General features: G+C 36.5%; 1 protein-coding gene across 1 annotated transcript; it reads left to right on the forward strand.

Annotated features, from left to right (window-relative positions):
- Positions 1-4651: 4651 nt before the first annotated feature.
- On the forward strand, positions 4652-8882 carry LOC125476039 (pentatricopeptide repeat-containing protein At1g71460, chloroplastic-like). The gene is made up of 5 exons (XM_048581756.1): positions 4652-4974; positions 7310-7487; positions 7971-8032; positions 8213-8435; positions 8670-8882. Exons 1-5 carry the CDS (start codon positions 4652-4654, stop codon positions 8880-8882), a joined length of 999 nt encoding a protein of 332 aa, XP_048437713.1.
- The last annotated feature ends 4800 nt before the right edge of the window (positions 8883-13682 follow it).

Here is a 13682-nt window from a genome sequence, read left to right on the forward strand (position 1 = left end):
TTCGATATGCCCATAACACCTCATTTAACTTCAAATGCCACATACCAGGCTTTTCTTTTATTATTTTCTCAAGGATACCGATTAAAACTTTATTACTTGCTTCGACCTGTCCATTTGCCTGTGGGTAATACAGCGTGGACTAATCGAGCCGAATTTTAAACTTGTTGTGTATTCTTTAAACCTGTTGGCTGTAAAAATCGTGCCGTTGTCTGTTATAATTGTTTTTGGTATGTCAAATTCCGTCACGATGTTTTCCTTCACAAAAATGTAGACTTCTTTAGATGTTAACTCGGCGTATGATTTCGCTTTGACCCACTTGGTGAAGTAGTCGGTCGTTATGAGTATCTATACATGCTTTGCTGATCCAGAAGATGGCGTAAATTTGCCGATTACATCCATGGAAACGACCATGGTTTGGTAACCGAGTAAAGTAAGTCGGCAGGGACCTTTTGTATATGCCCATGGATTTGACATTGTACACAACCTCGCGCATATTCAATGCAATCTTTTAAAATACTCGGCCAAAAATAACCGTGCCAACTGAGCAACCAACGTGTTTTGCGTCTGGATTGATGAGCTCCGCATATTCTTTCGTGTACCTCTATAATGCTTGGGCGACCTCTTCTGGGCTAAGGTACGATAACAACAGGTTGTCTTTACCTTTTTAGTATAGTTCATTCTAGTATATTATGTAATTTGTGGCATGTACCCTTATCGTGCGGTCGTGTTTACCATTAGGATTATCGAGATATTGCATAATTAATCTTCTCTAGTCGTCTGGTAATGTCTCGATTGCACAGATATATATAGGATCATCTAATTCCAACAACGAAGGTAGGTTCATAACTCGTGTACAGATTACATAGTTATGTTTGCGTAGGGTAATTTGTGTGTTGAATTGGAGAGGGCCTTTAAATGATGCACTTCCTTCTCTATTTATAGCAGCGAACCTTCTTCATAGCCGAACTAGAAATGTACTCGGATTAGAACTCCTTAACCTAATCTGATTAGGTTTCGGCCAATCCTAACCCTTGTAGGACTTTGAACCAAGCTCCATAACGAACCAGATGCACCTCCCAATTCTAAGCACCTTCAACTTTAAGGAGTCCTCGCAATAAGATTCGGTCAACCTTGACTGGACGGCCCATGACAAGATTCTAGATGAATGTTACTAGACCGAGAACAACTCTAAGCTCGGCCCAAAATATTATTTTGGGCCCAAACAATATCATGAGTTGAACTTATAACATTTGATGTGGCAAGTCATATAAAATCTAAAAACTTTTGATACATTAAGATGACATGTATGCCTTTGAATATGCTTGGCTAATACATATACATTACAAGTTGACAATTCATATGTATTAGGCAAGCATATTCATATGTATTTAGCCATACATTGACAATTCATATGTATTAGCCATACAATTCATTTAAAACTAAAGGAAATATTATAAATATTGTCATCTTCCTCAACCAAATTCAAACCTACAAAGGTGGATTGTCTAAAACTTTTTCCCACAACCAAATCTTAGGTTTTCTTACAATTTCTACCGCCGACCTCTTGCTTCGGTTTAGGGTTGTTGGCAGTCATTCCTCACCCTCCTTCTAGCCTCTCTCTCCCCTCCTATCCTTCTATCAAGCCCTCCACCTATGTTTTTTTTCTTCCTTCACTCACTCCTCATTCCCCGTGCTGCCCCTTCCTCCATGTCCCCCCGTTCCCTCACATCTCCCCGACCCTCTATTAGCTTCTATAACACCTCTTATCTTCCCCCAATAGGTTCTTTCCACCATTTTGTAAGTAGCTCGTCAATAGTTTTGTGACTCTACCCATATCTAAGTCTTGGTTGTTTCAAGGTCTTTTCCTTGATTTGGAGCTTGATTTGCTGTTAGGGTGGGTTTTGTGCAATCACATCAGGTGACTCCACCCTTGTACGACTTGATTTACTCATGGACGCAGCTGAGCTTACTTGTGCGGTGAATGTGTAGTCTTGGTTCGTATCATGTTCGTTGTGATGAATTAATCGGTGGTTCGTTTCTCGGAGTAGTGTTTAGTTGATTTTATTGCCTCACCTTGGTGCATGGTTGCGGTGGCTGGATGTTGTCTTTGCTTTAAACTATGAGTATGTGGTCTCGTCTTTCAACGATGACTTTTTGTGGTCACGCTCCATTGTGATGACTTTCTATGCTCTCGCACTTGTGCGATGACCTATGTGGTTGCATGTGTAGGTCTGTTGCATTTATTGTGTTTTTGTGACAGATTTGTACTTGTGATGTTTGTAGTAGGGCAGTGTTTGTGGTAGCCAAATAAGAGTTTACTGTAATTTGCTTAATTGCACAAATTACTCTAGATCAATTCTTGGTCACTAGAGCTTGTGTACTCGATTAGCAACCTCAGTAATTGTTTATGAAGTTCAATGCATACCACAATATTGCTTATTGTCAAAAGTTAAAAATAAAGGAAAAAAAAAAGAAAAGAAGGAAATATTCTAAAAACAGTAACACATGACCGGATACGATCACAGTGTCGGCTCGCAGCTCAGCCCAAAGAAAGTTCCCCATTTTATCATACTATATTATCATTAGCAATCTAGCAATCGATTAAAGGTGCTTCTCTTATAATTATTCAATACAAACAGAAAATCTTTTACGTTTTCATATATATATATATATATATATATATATGTATGTATGTATGTATGAATCATTTTAGAATTATAGAGTTGGTGTTCTAGGTTGCAAAAACTTCTGGATAGGTATCTTAAATTTGAACTAAATTCTTTATGGTTAAAGAATCTCTACCTAGTTGCTCGGAAATAATTAGGAGATTCTCTAGAAGAAATACGTTGTAAGACTTCAATATTCGGGCTTAAGGATGATTTTTCAATATATGTTGCAAGACTTCAATCCTATTACCTAGGGGAAAGACCAAACCAAAACTGATTGGTTCGGTTTCGATTTTGATGATGTGAAAACCGAACCAATATATGTATTATTAATGATTTAATATATATTAATTATGAAAATGAATGAATATGCTAAACCAAGCCGTTGACCTAGGAAATAAACTTTATAGACTCGAAACATCGGCTAATTCTCCACGAATCTCAGTTAGGTTAGTACATTTTATTTTGCTTTCGTTTTCTCTACTCTCTAATTATTTGGTTTTACTACTCCTAATAAAGTATGTATAAGGTGATTAGCTAGGGAAATTTATCCGCTTACTCATCTAATTTTCTTTCCAACAACACGAGGGAGGATAGTGGTCCCGACAAATGTATTTTCTTTCTCTCCTCACCATGCTAGGCTTGCTGGTCTAAGTTAAATGTGCAATGTTGCAGACGTCTCTATTTGACACATACTACATCATTGTTTTGATGTTAATTGCCAATTTATTTGCTTACACTGGGACACTGACAATTGTCAAGATACTGCAAGCTCCACATAATTCAAATCTCTATGGATTGATGAACAGAATCAGCCTCTTGTGTGGAACGTTTGCCTTGATTCTACTAATGTTCATCCTAGTTCCAGATTTGGGGTGGTTTGCTCTTGCATGCTGGGCCATATGCTTTGTGACAACTGTGGTTAAGTCCCACCCAAACTTGAAAAGACTCTGTACAAGTACAACAAATGCAACTTATATACTTTGTTATGTCATTCACAAACTGAAAGAGCTGAACATGAGATTAAATGGCACAGAAGAGTCTCAATCTCAAAACCAAATTGGGATAGTTTAATTAATGGGTATATTTCAGTTTGTCCATTCAAGTTTGTGTTTAATTGTAAAAATTTAATATTTCAATGTAATATCATAGATTCGTCAATTTTTTTGTCAGTATCTCTATCACCTATATGCTACCCAAATTAAAAAATCAAAAGAAATTTTTACTTTTGGAAATTCATTCAAATTTTTTTTTATATAGAAAGTACGATATTCATTAACCTATTACTACAAAATGAATATATAATTAGTCGCATCATAAAGCGTATGAAGTTTACATTTTTTTTTTTTTAACAATTCATGAAGTTAGGAACTTATTCTCAATAATGCCATTTGCTACAGAAAAATACCCAATAAACATAGATTGCATATTTCAAATTAAATTGATATCACCCTAAAAAAATTAAATCAATGTATTCGACAAAAAAATTAAGGGGGTATATTCAATTGAGAATTTGAGAGATTTTGATGGATTTATAAATTCATGGATTTTTATGAAGTTTAACGGATTTGTAGATATTCCATGTAAAATTTTGATTTAATTCCCTCGAAATCTGACAAAGAGACGTGAGATTTGTGAATGCTTAAAATACACTACAAAATCTCTCCAATTCCTTCTAATTCCTCGACTTTTCCAAATTTTTTAAATTCTAATTCTAATTGAATAAACCTAGAATGTTATAAACTTCTTTAAAATTCTAATTGAATACCTCTGAATTCATTAAAAGAATTAAAATTCCTCAAAATCCAAATTGAATACCCCCTCCTAAATAAAATTGCCATATTTAACAGAATTTATTAATAAATTATGAATGAAAACTAAGAGCACGACCCAAAGTTCAAACAAACCGATCTGCTTCGTTTAGAGAGAGATAGAGAGAGAGAGAGGTATCACAATGCTTGCTTTCTCACCAATTGCTTACAGTCATGATTCGTGTTAAATCCGGGTTTGGATCATTGCCTTCCAAAACCCAGATTAGATTTCTCTGCACATCCGTTCTCGACGACCCACGCCCTCAATCTCCATTTCTGACAGAAAACCTCGCTTCTTTCTTGGACAATTGTTCGGACCCTCTCTTACTGAGAAAACTCCACGCTCTCATTTTCGCTCGCGGCCTCGGAAACAATATATTTCAAGGCTGCAAGCTCCTGAATTGCTACGCAAAGTTTGACCTTTTATCAGATTCCAGATCGGTTTTCGACAGAATTGTCAACGGGAACCTGTCTCTCTGGAATGCAATCCTTGTTGGGTAATTTGAGAGCCAGTCAATTCGACGAGGTTCTTCGGCGGTACGTAGATTTGAGGCGGTGGAATATCGGGTTGGATAGCGGCGCCATTACGTTTGGTTTGAAAAGTTGTATCGAGTTGGGGGATTTGGACGAGGGATTCATGGGGATGCTTTGAAGTCTGGGTTTAGTTCAAATGGATATGTGGGTTCGTCGCTTATCGGGTTGCCTTCTAGATGTGGGTTCGTTGATGAAGCAGCTAAAGTGTTCGATGAAATTACTGAGAGAGGTTATCTTAAAATGGAGCAACCCTTGGAGGCTTTCCGCCTTTTCTGTATGGTGATGGAAGAAAATTTTGTCCCGGATTTGATAACTTTGTCCAATGGGATTCTGTCTTGTGCTTGCTTGAACTATTTGCGTCCAGGAAAGAGTATCCATGGTTACATTATTCGAGCTGGTATTTAAAACTTCTTGTCCTGGAATTGAGGAGAGATGTACAACAATCTCAAAATTCTAAATTTTCTTTCTGCTTAAAAAAAATCACAGTATTTGATTACTTACATTGTTCAATGGTTTCGTCCGCATCACACGATCTCCTCTTAAAAGAGAGCCTGAAAACTGCGGATGGCTTTCTTTGGGCCTGTGGAACAAATTAGCTTAACATCAAAAAAGAACTAACTAACTAACTCACATTACTTGATATGAAAAGCAGTTTATGAAGAGAGGGAGGTTGGATACTCCCACTGATCACACTCACAACATTCAAACACACAACCAAATACGCGCTTCTTAGCTCTCTTTTTTCTCTCTCAGCTCTGCCTCTTGATTCATACATAATGCTTGGTGCCCAGACAGCAACTTGAGTGGCTCGATCAAGATTTCTGCTCCTGTTTCTCTTCACTTTTGAGGTTTACGACTCATTCGCTTTAAACTCGTTGAAATTATTGGCTTGTGGGTGCTTCTGTTATGAATTGCGCTTTGGTGCTTTGGGTTTTGTTTGTATTGCATATTGGTTGTTGGGCAGTGGTTTGATTGGAGTTGGAATTTGTTTTGGAACCCCTCCAAAGGTTGTATTTTTGTGGGTAGCTTTTAGTTTTTTCAGTAGGGCTGTGTTTGTTATGGATTTGGGATTCTAATTTTGCAGTTTTCAGAAGCTTATGGTTTCACAAAGGTGCACTCTTTTTCTTTCCTTTTTGGTAACCTGAGAACTACATACTTAGGCTGTGTTCTATTGCCTTGAGCTGGAATTCAAAACTTCAATTAGTGTGACATTGAATTTATTATTGAAAAGGCTAGGTCCTTTCCATTGGTTAAGCAGACTGTACAAAGCTGCATTCAAATTGAAAAAATAAAAAATAAATAAATAAATCAGCAATCTGAATTTGTAAAGAGCTCAAAGATATTTATTTCGCTTTGGTCATCTACATACAGCAACTGCAAAAATTAAAGGAAATTATTCCATCTCGCTTCGTTCATCTCCTACAGGTGCTAAAAGACCACTTGGTTCGGGAGATGGCGGTGCACCATGAGAATAAGGCACTTCGGTTGGGTGAAAGTCTAAACTCATGCAGATTACACAATTGCATTTATTTACCTCTACATTTTGTTACAGGGAGATCATAAGCGTACGAATAACGGGACACAATCTCTTCAACCTGTCGATTATGAGGCATAGCCCACTTCCACGCTTCCACACTTTCACACTCCATTAGTTCTGTATAAATAATATCGTTTGTTTAAAATAAAATTAAAAAAAAAAGAACTAAAAAGAAACAAAACTCTATATGCTAGCACGCAATCATGTAAAAATAATTTGAAACTCCGAGTCTCAGCGCAATTTTGGTAAAGCTGACATGGCCGCACTGATCGCTCTTGAGGATTTCTACTGAGGACTGAGGCTTAAGCAGTTGTTATAAGTTAAACACGTGTCATGAAATTTTTGTTGTAAAATGAAATCCGTGGTTCTTAGTAAAAGTTGGGAAATTTTAAAGAACTCAAATTAGACAATTTATTTGCATTAACATAAGAAGTTATGGACGTCGGAATATTCTCCGCGAGTCCCAGCTGGGTTGGTCCATTTTCTTTTGCTTTTATTTTCTCTACTTTCTAATTATTTGGTTTTACTACTGCTAAAAGTACTTATAAGGTGATTAGCTAGGGAAATTCATCCACTTACAAATCCAATTTTCTATCCAGCAGTACAAGGGAGGATAGTGGTCCCCACAAATGTAGTTTCTTTCTCCTCACCATGCTAGGCTTGCTTTTACAAGTTAAATGTGCAACCTCGCATGCATCTTTATTTGACACAGACTATGTCATTGTTTTGTTGTTAATTGCCGATTTATTTGCTTACGGCAGGATATTGGCGATTGTCAAGATACTGCAAGCTTCACAAAATTCAGATCTATATGGATTGATGAATAGAATCAGCCTCTTGTGTGGAACGTTTGCCTTGATTCTACAAACGTTCATCCTTGTTCCAGCTTTTGGGTGGTTTGCTCTCGCATGCTGGGCCATATGCTTTGTGGCAACTGTGGTTAAGTCCTACCCAACCTGAAAAAATATGTACAAGTATAACAAATGCAACTTATATACTTTGTTATGTCATTCACAAACTGAAGGAGCTAAACATGAGATTGAATGGCACGGAAGAGTCTCAATCTCAAAACCAAATTGGGATAGTTTAATTAAGGGAATTTTAACGAAAGCTTATGATACTGTTCACTTTAACGAAAAACCACATTTTTACACTAAAAAGTTAATCCTGGTACTATTCACTTTACCCTTTATTTTGTTCTTATTGTTAAAACTCAAAGTTTTCAAGCCAAGTTCATTAGTTTTCCTTTTAATTAATAGGTATAATTCAGTTTGTTCCTTCAAGTTTGTGTTTAATTGTAACTCTATACAAAATCTTAACACTGTACGACCTCGTACAAAAAATTAAGATTTGAATATAAGTATCATAGATTCGTCAATTTTAACAATTCAAACTTATTCTCAATAATGCCACTTGCTACAGAGCCGGAATGCAATCCTTGTTGGGTATTTCAGAGCCGGTCAATTAGACGAAGTTCTTCGGCGGTACGTAGATTTGAGACGATGGAATATCTGGTTGGATAGCGGCGCCATTACGTTTGGGTTGAAATGTTGTATCGAGTTGGGAGATTTGGGATTTGGACGAGGGATTCATGGGGATGCTTTGAAGTCAGGGTTTAGTTCAAATTGATTTGTGGGTTCGTCGCTTATCGGGTTGTACTCTAGATGTGGGTTCGTTGAAGTTGCAGCTGAAATGTTCGATGAAATTACTGAGAGAGATATTGTTGTCTATACTTCGATTATTACTGGTTATGCTCAGAGTGGAGATCAACGCGCTTGCGAGGCTTTTGGGTTTGCTCGCCATATGCAGAGGCAAGGATTGCATCCAAATCGGGTCACTCTTGTTAGCTTACTTCAGGCAGCGTTGCAGTTGGAAGAGGAATTGGTGGTTTGGATGAAGTGTTCGAAACAAGTCTTATGGACATGTATAACAAATGTGAATCCCCTAGAATGGCAGCCTGCACTTTTGGCGAAATGGATAGGAAGACTATTGGTTGTTGGAATGTGATGATTGCTGGTTATTTTAAAATGGAGCAACCCTTGGAGAAAAAAGTATCCACAGTTACATTATTTGTGCCCAGGAAAGAGTATCCACAGTTACATTATTCGAGCTGGTGTTCAGCTTGATCTATTGGCAGCCACCGCTATGGTCGATTTATACTCGAAATCCAACAAGTTGATCCAGTCCAGGGAACTATTTGATGGAATGGAGAAAAAAGGATCTATATCTTATGATGTGATGATGACGGGCTATCTCCACAATAATTATGCTAGCGAAGCTGTGGACACCTTTGTCGAAACGGTTGGAGAAGGTATTAAACCAAACCTAGAATGAGGTTACCTTGATGCTGTCCGGAATTAAGGATAGACATCTTTCTCAAAACTCTCAGAAACTTTGAAATACATTACGAGACTCATCCCCTCTCCATCACTATCACCGAGGAACATTGCAGTGGGGTAAGTAGGCAACTGTAACAACACGGAGGGCAATATCATAAGAAACCGTTGAGGACAATGTAAACAACCAAGCATACAACAACAACAACAACAACAACAACAACAACAACAAAACCTTTTCCCACAAAGTAAAGTCGGCTAATGAATCCTAGAACACCATTGCGCTCAGTTATGTGAAAGTACCTGTGTATGTACATTGTACGATGATGAGTGAAGGCAATTTTCAGTCGGCTTTTACTTTGGGAAGCTCAAGATGCTGGGCAGTGTGATGTATCTTATTTGGGCGCACAAATAAATCAACACCTGTTGGAGTATATAGACTGTAGTTTGGAGCAGGTGACTTTCGTTTATCCCTGATAAACAGAAATAGTATTCTCATTAGAGCAAAGAAAAACCGGAAAAATCGAAAAATCGAGGCAAGCTAGATTTAAGCATATTGTCTTGAATCTTTTCATTAAAATTCTGTCGATCCTCTCTAAGTCCCTTAAAGCTTCCATGAAAATGATCCAGAATATTCTTCCTCATTGCTAGAAGTTCGTCATCCTTCCCCATGAACGTATCTGAATGACCTTCATCCATTTTGTATAGCTTTGGTATTCTTCATACTTACACCCATTATCCACGAGGCGTGCGGATCTTTCGAACTGAACTACTTGGCCACCAGAGATATTCCCAAATGGATTGCCTGCTAATGGAAAACAAACTGTAGAACAGGGAAGAAAATTAAAAAATAAACTAAACAAAATCCTTAGGCCGATGGCCAATACCTCCATGGATTGCCCCCACTTGGTTCGATGAAGAAACTCCTTCAAAATAACCCACCTCTTCGAGTACTTCTCGGCCGACGACGACCGCAACGAAGAAGCCGAAACCGAAGCAGTAGTGGAAGTGCTGCTCTCCTCTAGCAATTATTCTTTGCCCTGGTTCCCAGAAATCCAAAAGCAGGATACCATAAATCCACAGAGCAAAACCAGCAGCTGCCTATCTGCCCTCAAAATCAACAAATTACCAACCCATGCCCTCAAAATCCACAAAAATTCAACACACTATGTTCGGGCCGGATCTGTCCCTCACACAGCTCCCCCGAGATCTTGCCTGTCGGGCAAGGTTTGATACTTGGTGTGCTGCAATATGAGTTTGCTTTTAGTTTGAAATGTGCTTTTGTAGGACCTTTGTTTAAGCCTTGAGGCTTACAATCAAAACTAACATAGATCTGAGCGTGCCATTGTTATCTTTGTATAACAGACTGTCTGTATTGGTTATTTACTAGGTTGATTACTTGCACCACAAGTTACTTTAAACTTCTTGATCTTGTTGGATTGTCACAAATGGGTTAAGTCTGCATAATGTTCTTTTTTTTGCCTTGTAAACAATGATTTTTACTCATAATATTGTATGTCCAAAATGAAGGGGTATCAGAGCCTTCCAACCATTTATATGTTCAAAGTTTCCTTTAAAGAAACAAGGTTCATTAATTTAGCTAATTTTGAAATGCACAATAAACTTTTGAAGTGCCAATAAGGCCACTATAGTGCAAATATATACGGCGAAGATGTGTAAACGGATCTTTTACATCTCCGGTGGCATCTTTATTGAGGAGCAACTTTAAATAAATATAATATAAGAGCAAATTAAGATAAACCCATCTAAATATACTCATAATCCATATCATTATTCATAAAGCATTTTAACACATATGGAATTGTCATCAATGAGTTCTCATAGTCTTGAAAAAGAATTTATGATCATATTATTACAAAATATTAACTAACTTTCTAACTATATATAACCAAGCAAGTGGCCCTTTACCACATTGCTGGAAAGGTGTTAAACCTTTACATGATGGCAAGAGTTTAAACCCCATCGATGACTAATCTAACAAAATAATTTGACAAAAAAAAAACTATAAATAAACAAGTGTCATTCATCCATATTTACTCTAAGGAAAGTTGCAAATTCCAGACAGAAATTCAAATGAGTATTTGTTTGTGGACTTTGTTGTAGGCAATGATAAGACAAATAAATTCAAGTTTTATTTACAATATAAAACAAATAAATAATAAAGTCATTCGTTTAGGGCGATCACGCCGAGTTACCTTCATTCTGTGTTCGTAGTTCTGCGGGCATAGGTCTCCTACTGATACTATGTGGATGTTGGTCCAACTAATCCAATTTGTTGGAGACATTTTCTGCCCGTGGCTTAGACTGAGTTGCAGCGTGTGGAAAGGACTATGGAAGAAATGGTCGAAAACTTTGCCCCACGGTTAGCGCTCACTACACGAAATGGTCGACAGCTTGGTAACCAATCAGTTTGGTGGGTTGAAGACCCCTGAGTTGCATATTTTGTTCGAAGATAGTTTGGAATTTGTTTATGGATTGACATGTGAGGATAAGTCCTTTATGTTGTGTGGGACACTCTTTTCCCTTTGACCAGAGTGAAATTCCCTGCAAAGTTTTATCGAGGCCCAGTAAGCACACTATCCTCAGTTTGTTTGTATTATGAATTTGCTTGCAATGAATTATTGTACTTCTCTCCAAAAAAAAAAAAAAAAAATTGAAATTTGTGATGTTTATGTCCGTACGCGGAAGGCTGGGAAGGTAGTATCGTCCATTGAATCAGTTCCACGCGCTTCGGCATTCGACGAACGAGTAAGGAAGTTTAAGCGAAGGTGTATCTTTTTCTGTACACTAAGTCATCCATGCAACCTTAAACTAAAGTAAAGCAGCTCGAGGAAGTGGTTATTCATCACAGTAATAAAAAGGTATTGAACTCTTAAATAACAGTGTGGATTCTAATTTTATTAATAGTTAATCTAACATTTAATTTGACAAAACATTTGACAAACAAAAAAAAAAGTAAAACAGCTCAAGCGGGACCTACCTCAATGCCAAGAATTCAGAGGATTAGAATGGAAGAATTGTATAAAGGAAAAACTTGATATAAGTTGAATTGTTTTAACAATAATCCAGTTTATTAAAATAGTCCAATCCCTTAAATTTAGGATTATTTAATTATCAAAAAGTATTATTTGTTGATATTATAAAAAACAATTTCTTTTATTATTGCTTTATTTTTTATTCTTCTGTTCCAAAATCCATTTATAATTTTTTTTTACAATCAACCTATATTACAGGTTAATTGTATTTATCTACCTAAATCACAAGTTAATTGTATTCATATATGCACCGGGCCACCATATATGTATATTTCATTTTAAGTTTTATATTTCTAAATTCATTGAATCCACGGTTAAGATCTTATATGATCAAGTCTAACGATAAAAAAAAGACCTAACGATCCAAATTAAATTCAATGACCAAAATAATTAAAAGAAAAGAAATTCTTTCATAGTGTTCTACGAGTTTCATAGTGTCGGTTTAATGATTTTTCAACATTTATCGGAATCTAAATATTTTTATGTTAAAATGTTGATAAAATCAAATTAGGATAATCTACATACTTTTTTTTTAAAGTTACTTTAAGAAAAAAATTGTCATAAATTCATTATTTAATAATATCAGGCTAAAAATAAATTTTCTGGATAAAAAATTTTAAGTTTTAACCTAAGAAACAAAATTAATTACTAACTGCAGGATTATCCAAAAAAAAAAAAAAAAACTTACCATAGGATGTTAATCTAAGGGCCAAAATCAATTAGTCCTCGGTGATAAAATTCTGGAGAAGATCCGAGTCCCAAACTCTCCATAAACTTTAGTAAATCATAACGAGGGGCCCTACTTCAGTGCCACCTACCAATTCGCGATTTCTTCACGGTATCCCCAACGGAGTAGGATTAACAATTTTAAGAGAGAAAAAATAAGAAAGATTTAAAAATAAAGTAATGACATGGGATTCTTTATCTTGTTTTACTCGTTTTTATGTTGTGGTTGGCCTTATCCGAATGGAGTTCCAAATAACAAACAAACTATGAAGTGTTTCTAAACGGGGTGGAAAAAAACACCACCTTCTAATCAACGAAAGATCACTTGAATATTGAGTGAGACTCTATTTCTTATTAATTATTATAATAAGCCCCGTCCGAAATTCTCTCCTTAATCTCTCTTTCCTTTAATATCTTCATATTTAAACAGTTACGATTACGCCATCTATATATCTTGTTTTGAAATTTTTAATAGAAAATAGGACAAAAAGAATAGTGTGAGAAGAGGAGATGGAAAAAGATGGTAATAGGAGGGAGAGAATCTTACTCCTTCCCCAACACCCCTTGTCACAAATCTTACAAATACGCCCTCCCTCCAGCAGCAGCAGCTTATTTTCAATTAGTGATACATTATTTAATTTGCAAATTTAGTTTAAATTTTTTAATCTGCCTAACTATTCTTCACAATTCCCTTTTCTTTAATTATTTATCCAGCACATCCCGTAAACACAGACTAGGACACCCCCGGGAGCTGTAGGCTGCAATGCCTACATCTAAACACACACCCCCCCCCCCCCCCAAAACACCAACTTGCCAATCATTTTAGAAAAGTTATGTTACTTATAGTTTTTTTCCAGGTTCTAAGCTTGCCGTTTGGTTCTTTTTAATCAGATTTCAACCCACATATTATGTAGTTTACATCCTAAAGTTGTTTTTTACAGGGCGCACCACGGACGAGTTAATTGTATGTTCTTTTATTTGAAGTGTTAATTTTTTGGTCTAATGTGGTTACAAAT

This window comes from the organism of the source record quoted next, unplaced genomic scaffold (genome assembly GCF_019419815.1).
Source record: "Pyrus x bretschneideri cultivar Hongxiangsu unplaced genomic scaffold, Pyrus_bretschneideri_v1 Contig17, whole genome shotgun sequence".
Taxonomy (NCBI): Eukaryota; Viridiplantae; Streptophyta; class Magnoliopsida; order Rosales; family Rosaceae; genus Pyrus; species Pyrus x bretschneideri.

Coding starts and splice junctions, on each gene's coding strand:
- LOC125476039 (XM_048581756.1), top strand. CDS start 4,652: ATGATTCGTGTTAAATCCGGGTTTGGATCATTGCCTTCCAAAACCCAG. Junction 4,975..7,309: donor TGGAATGCAATCCTTGTTGG/GTAATTTGAGAG, acceptor TGCTTACGGCAG/GATATTGGCGATTGTCAAGA. Junction 8,436..8,669: donor AGTTGGAAGAGGAATTGGTG/GTTTGGATGAAG, acceptor GCTGGTGTTCAG/CTTGATCTATTGGCAGCCAC.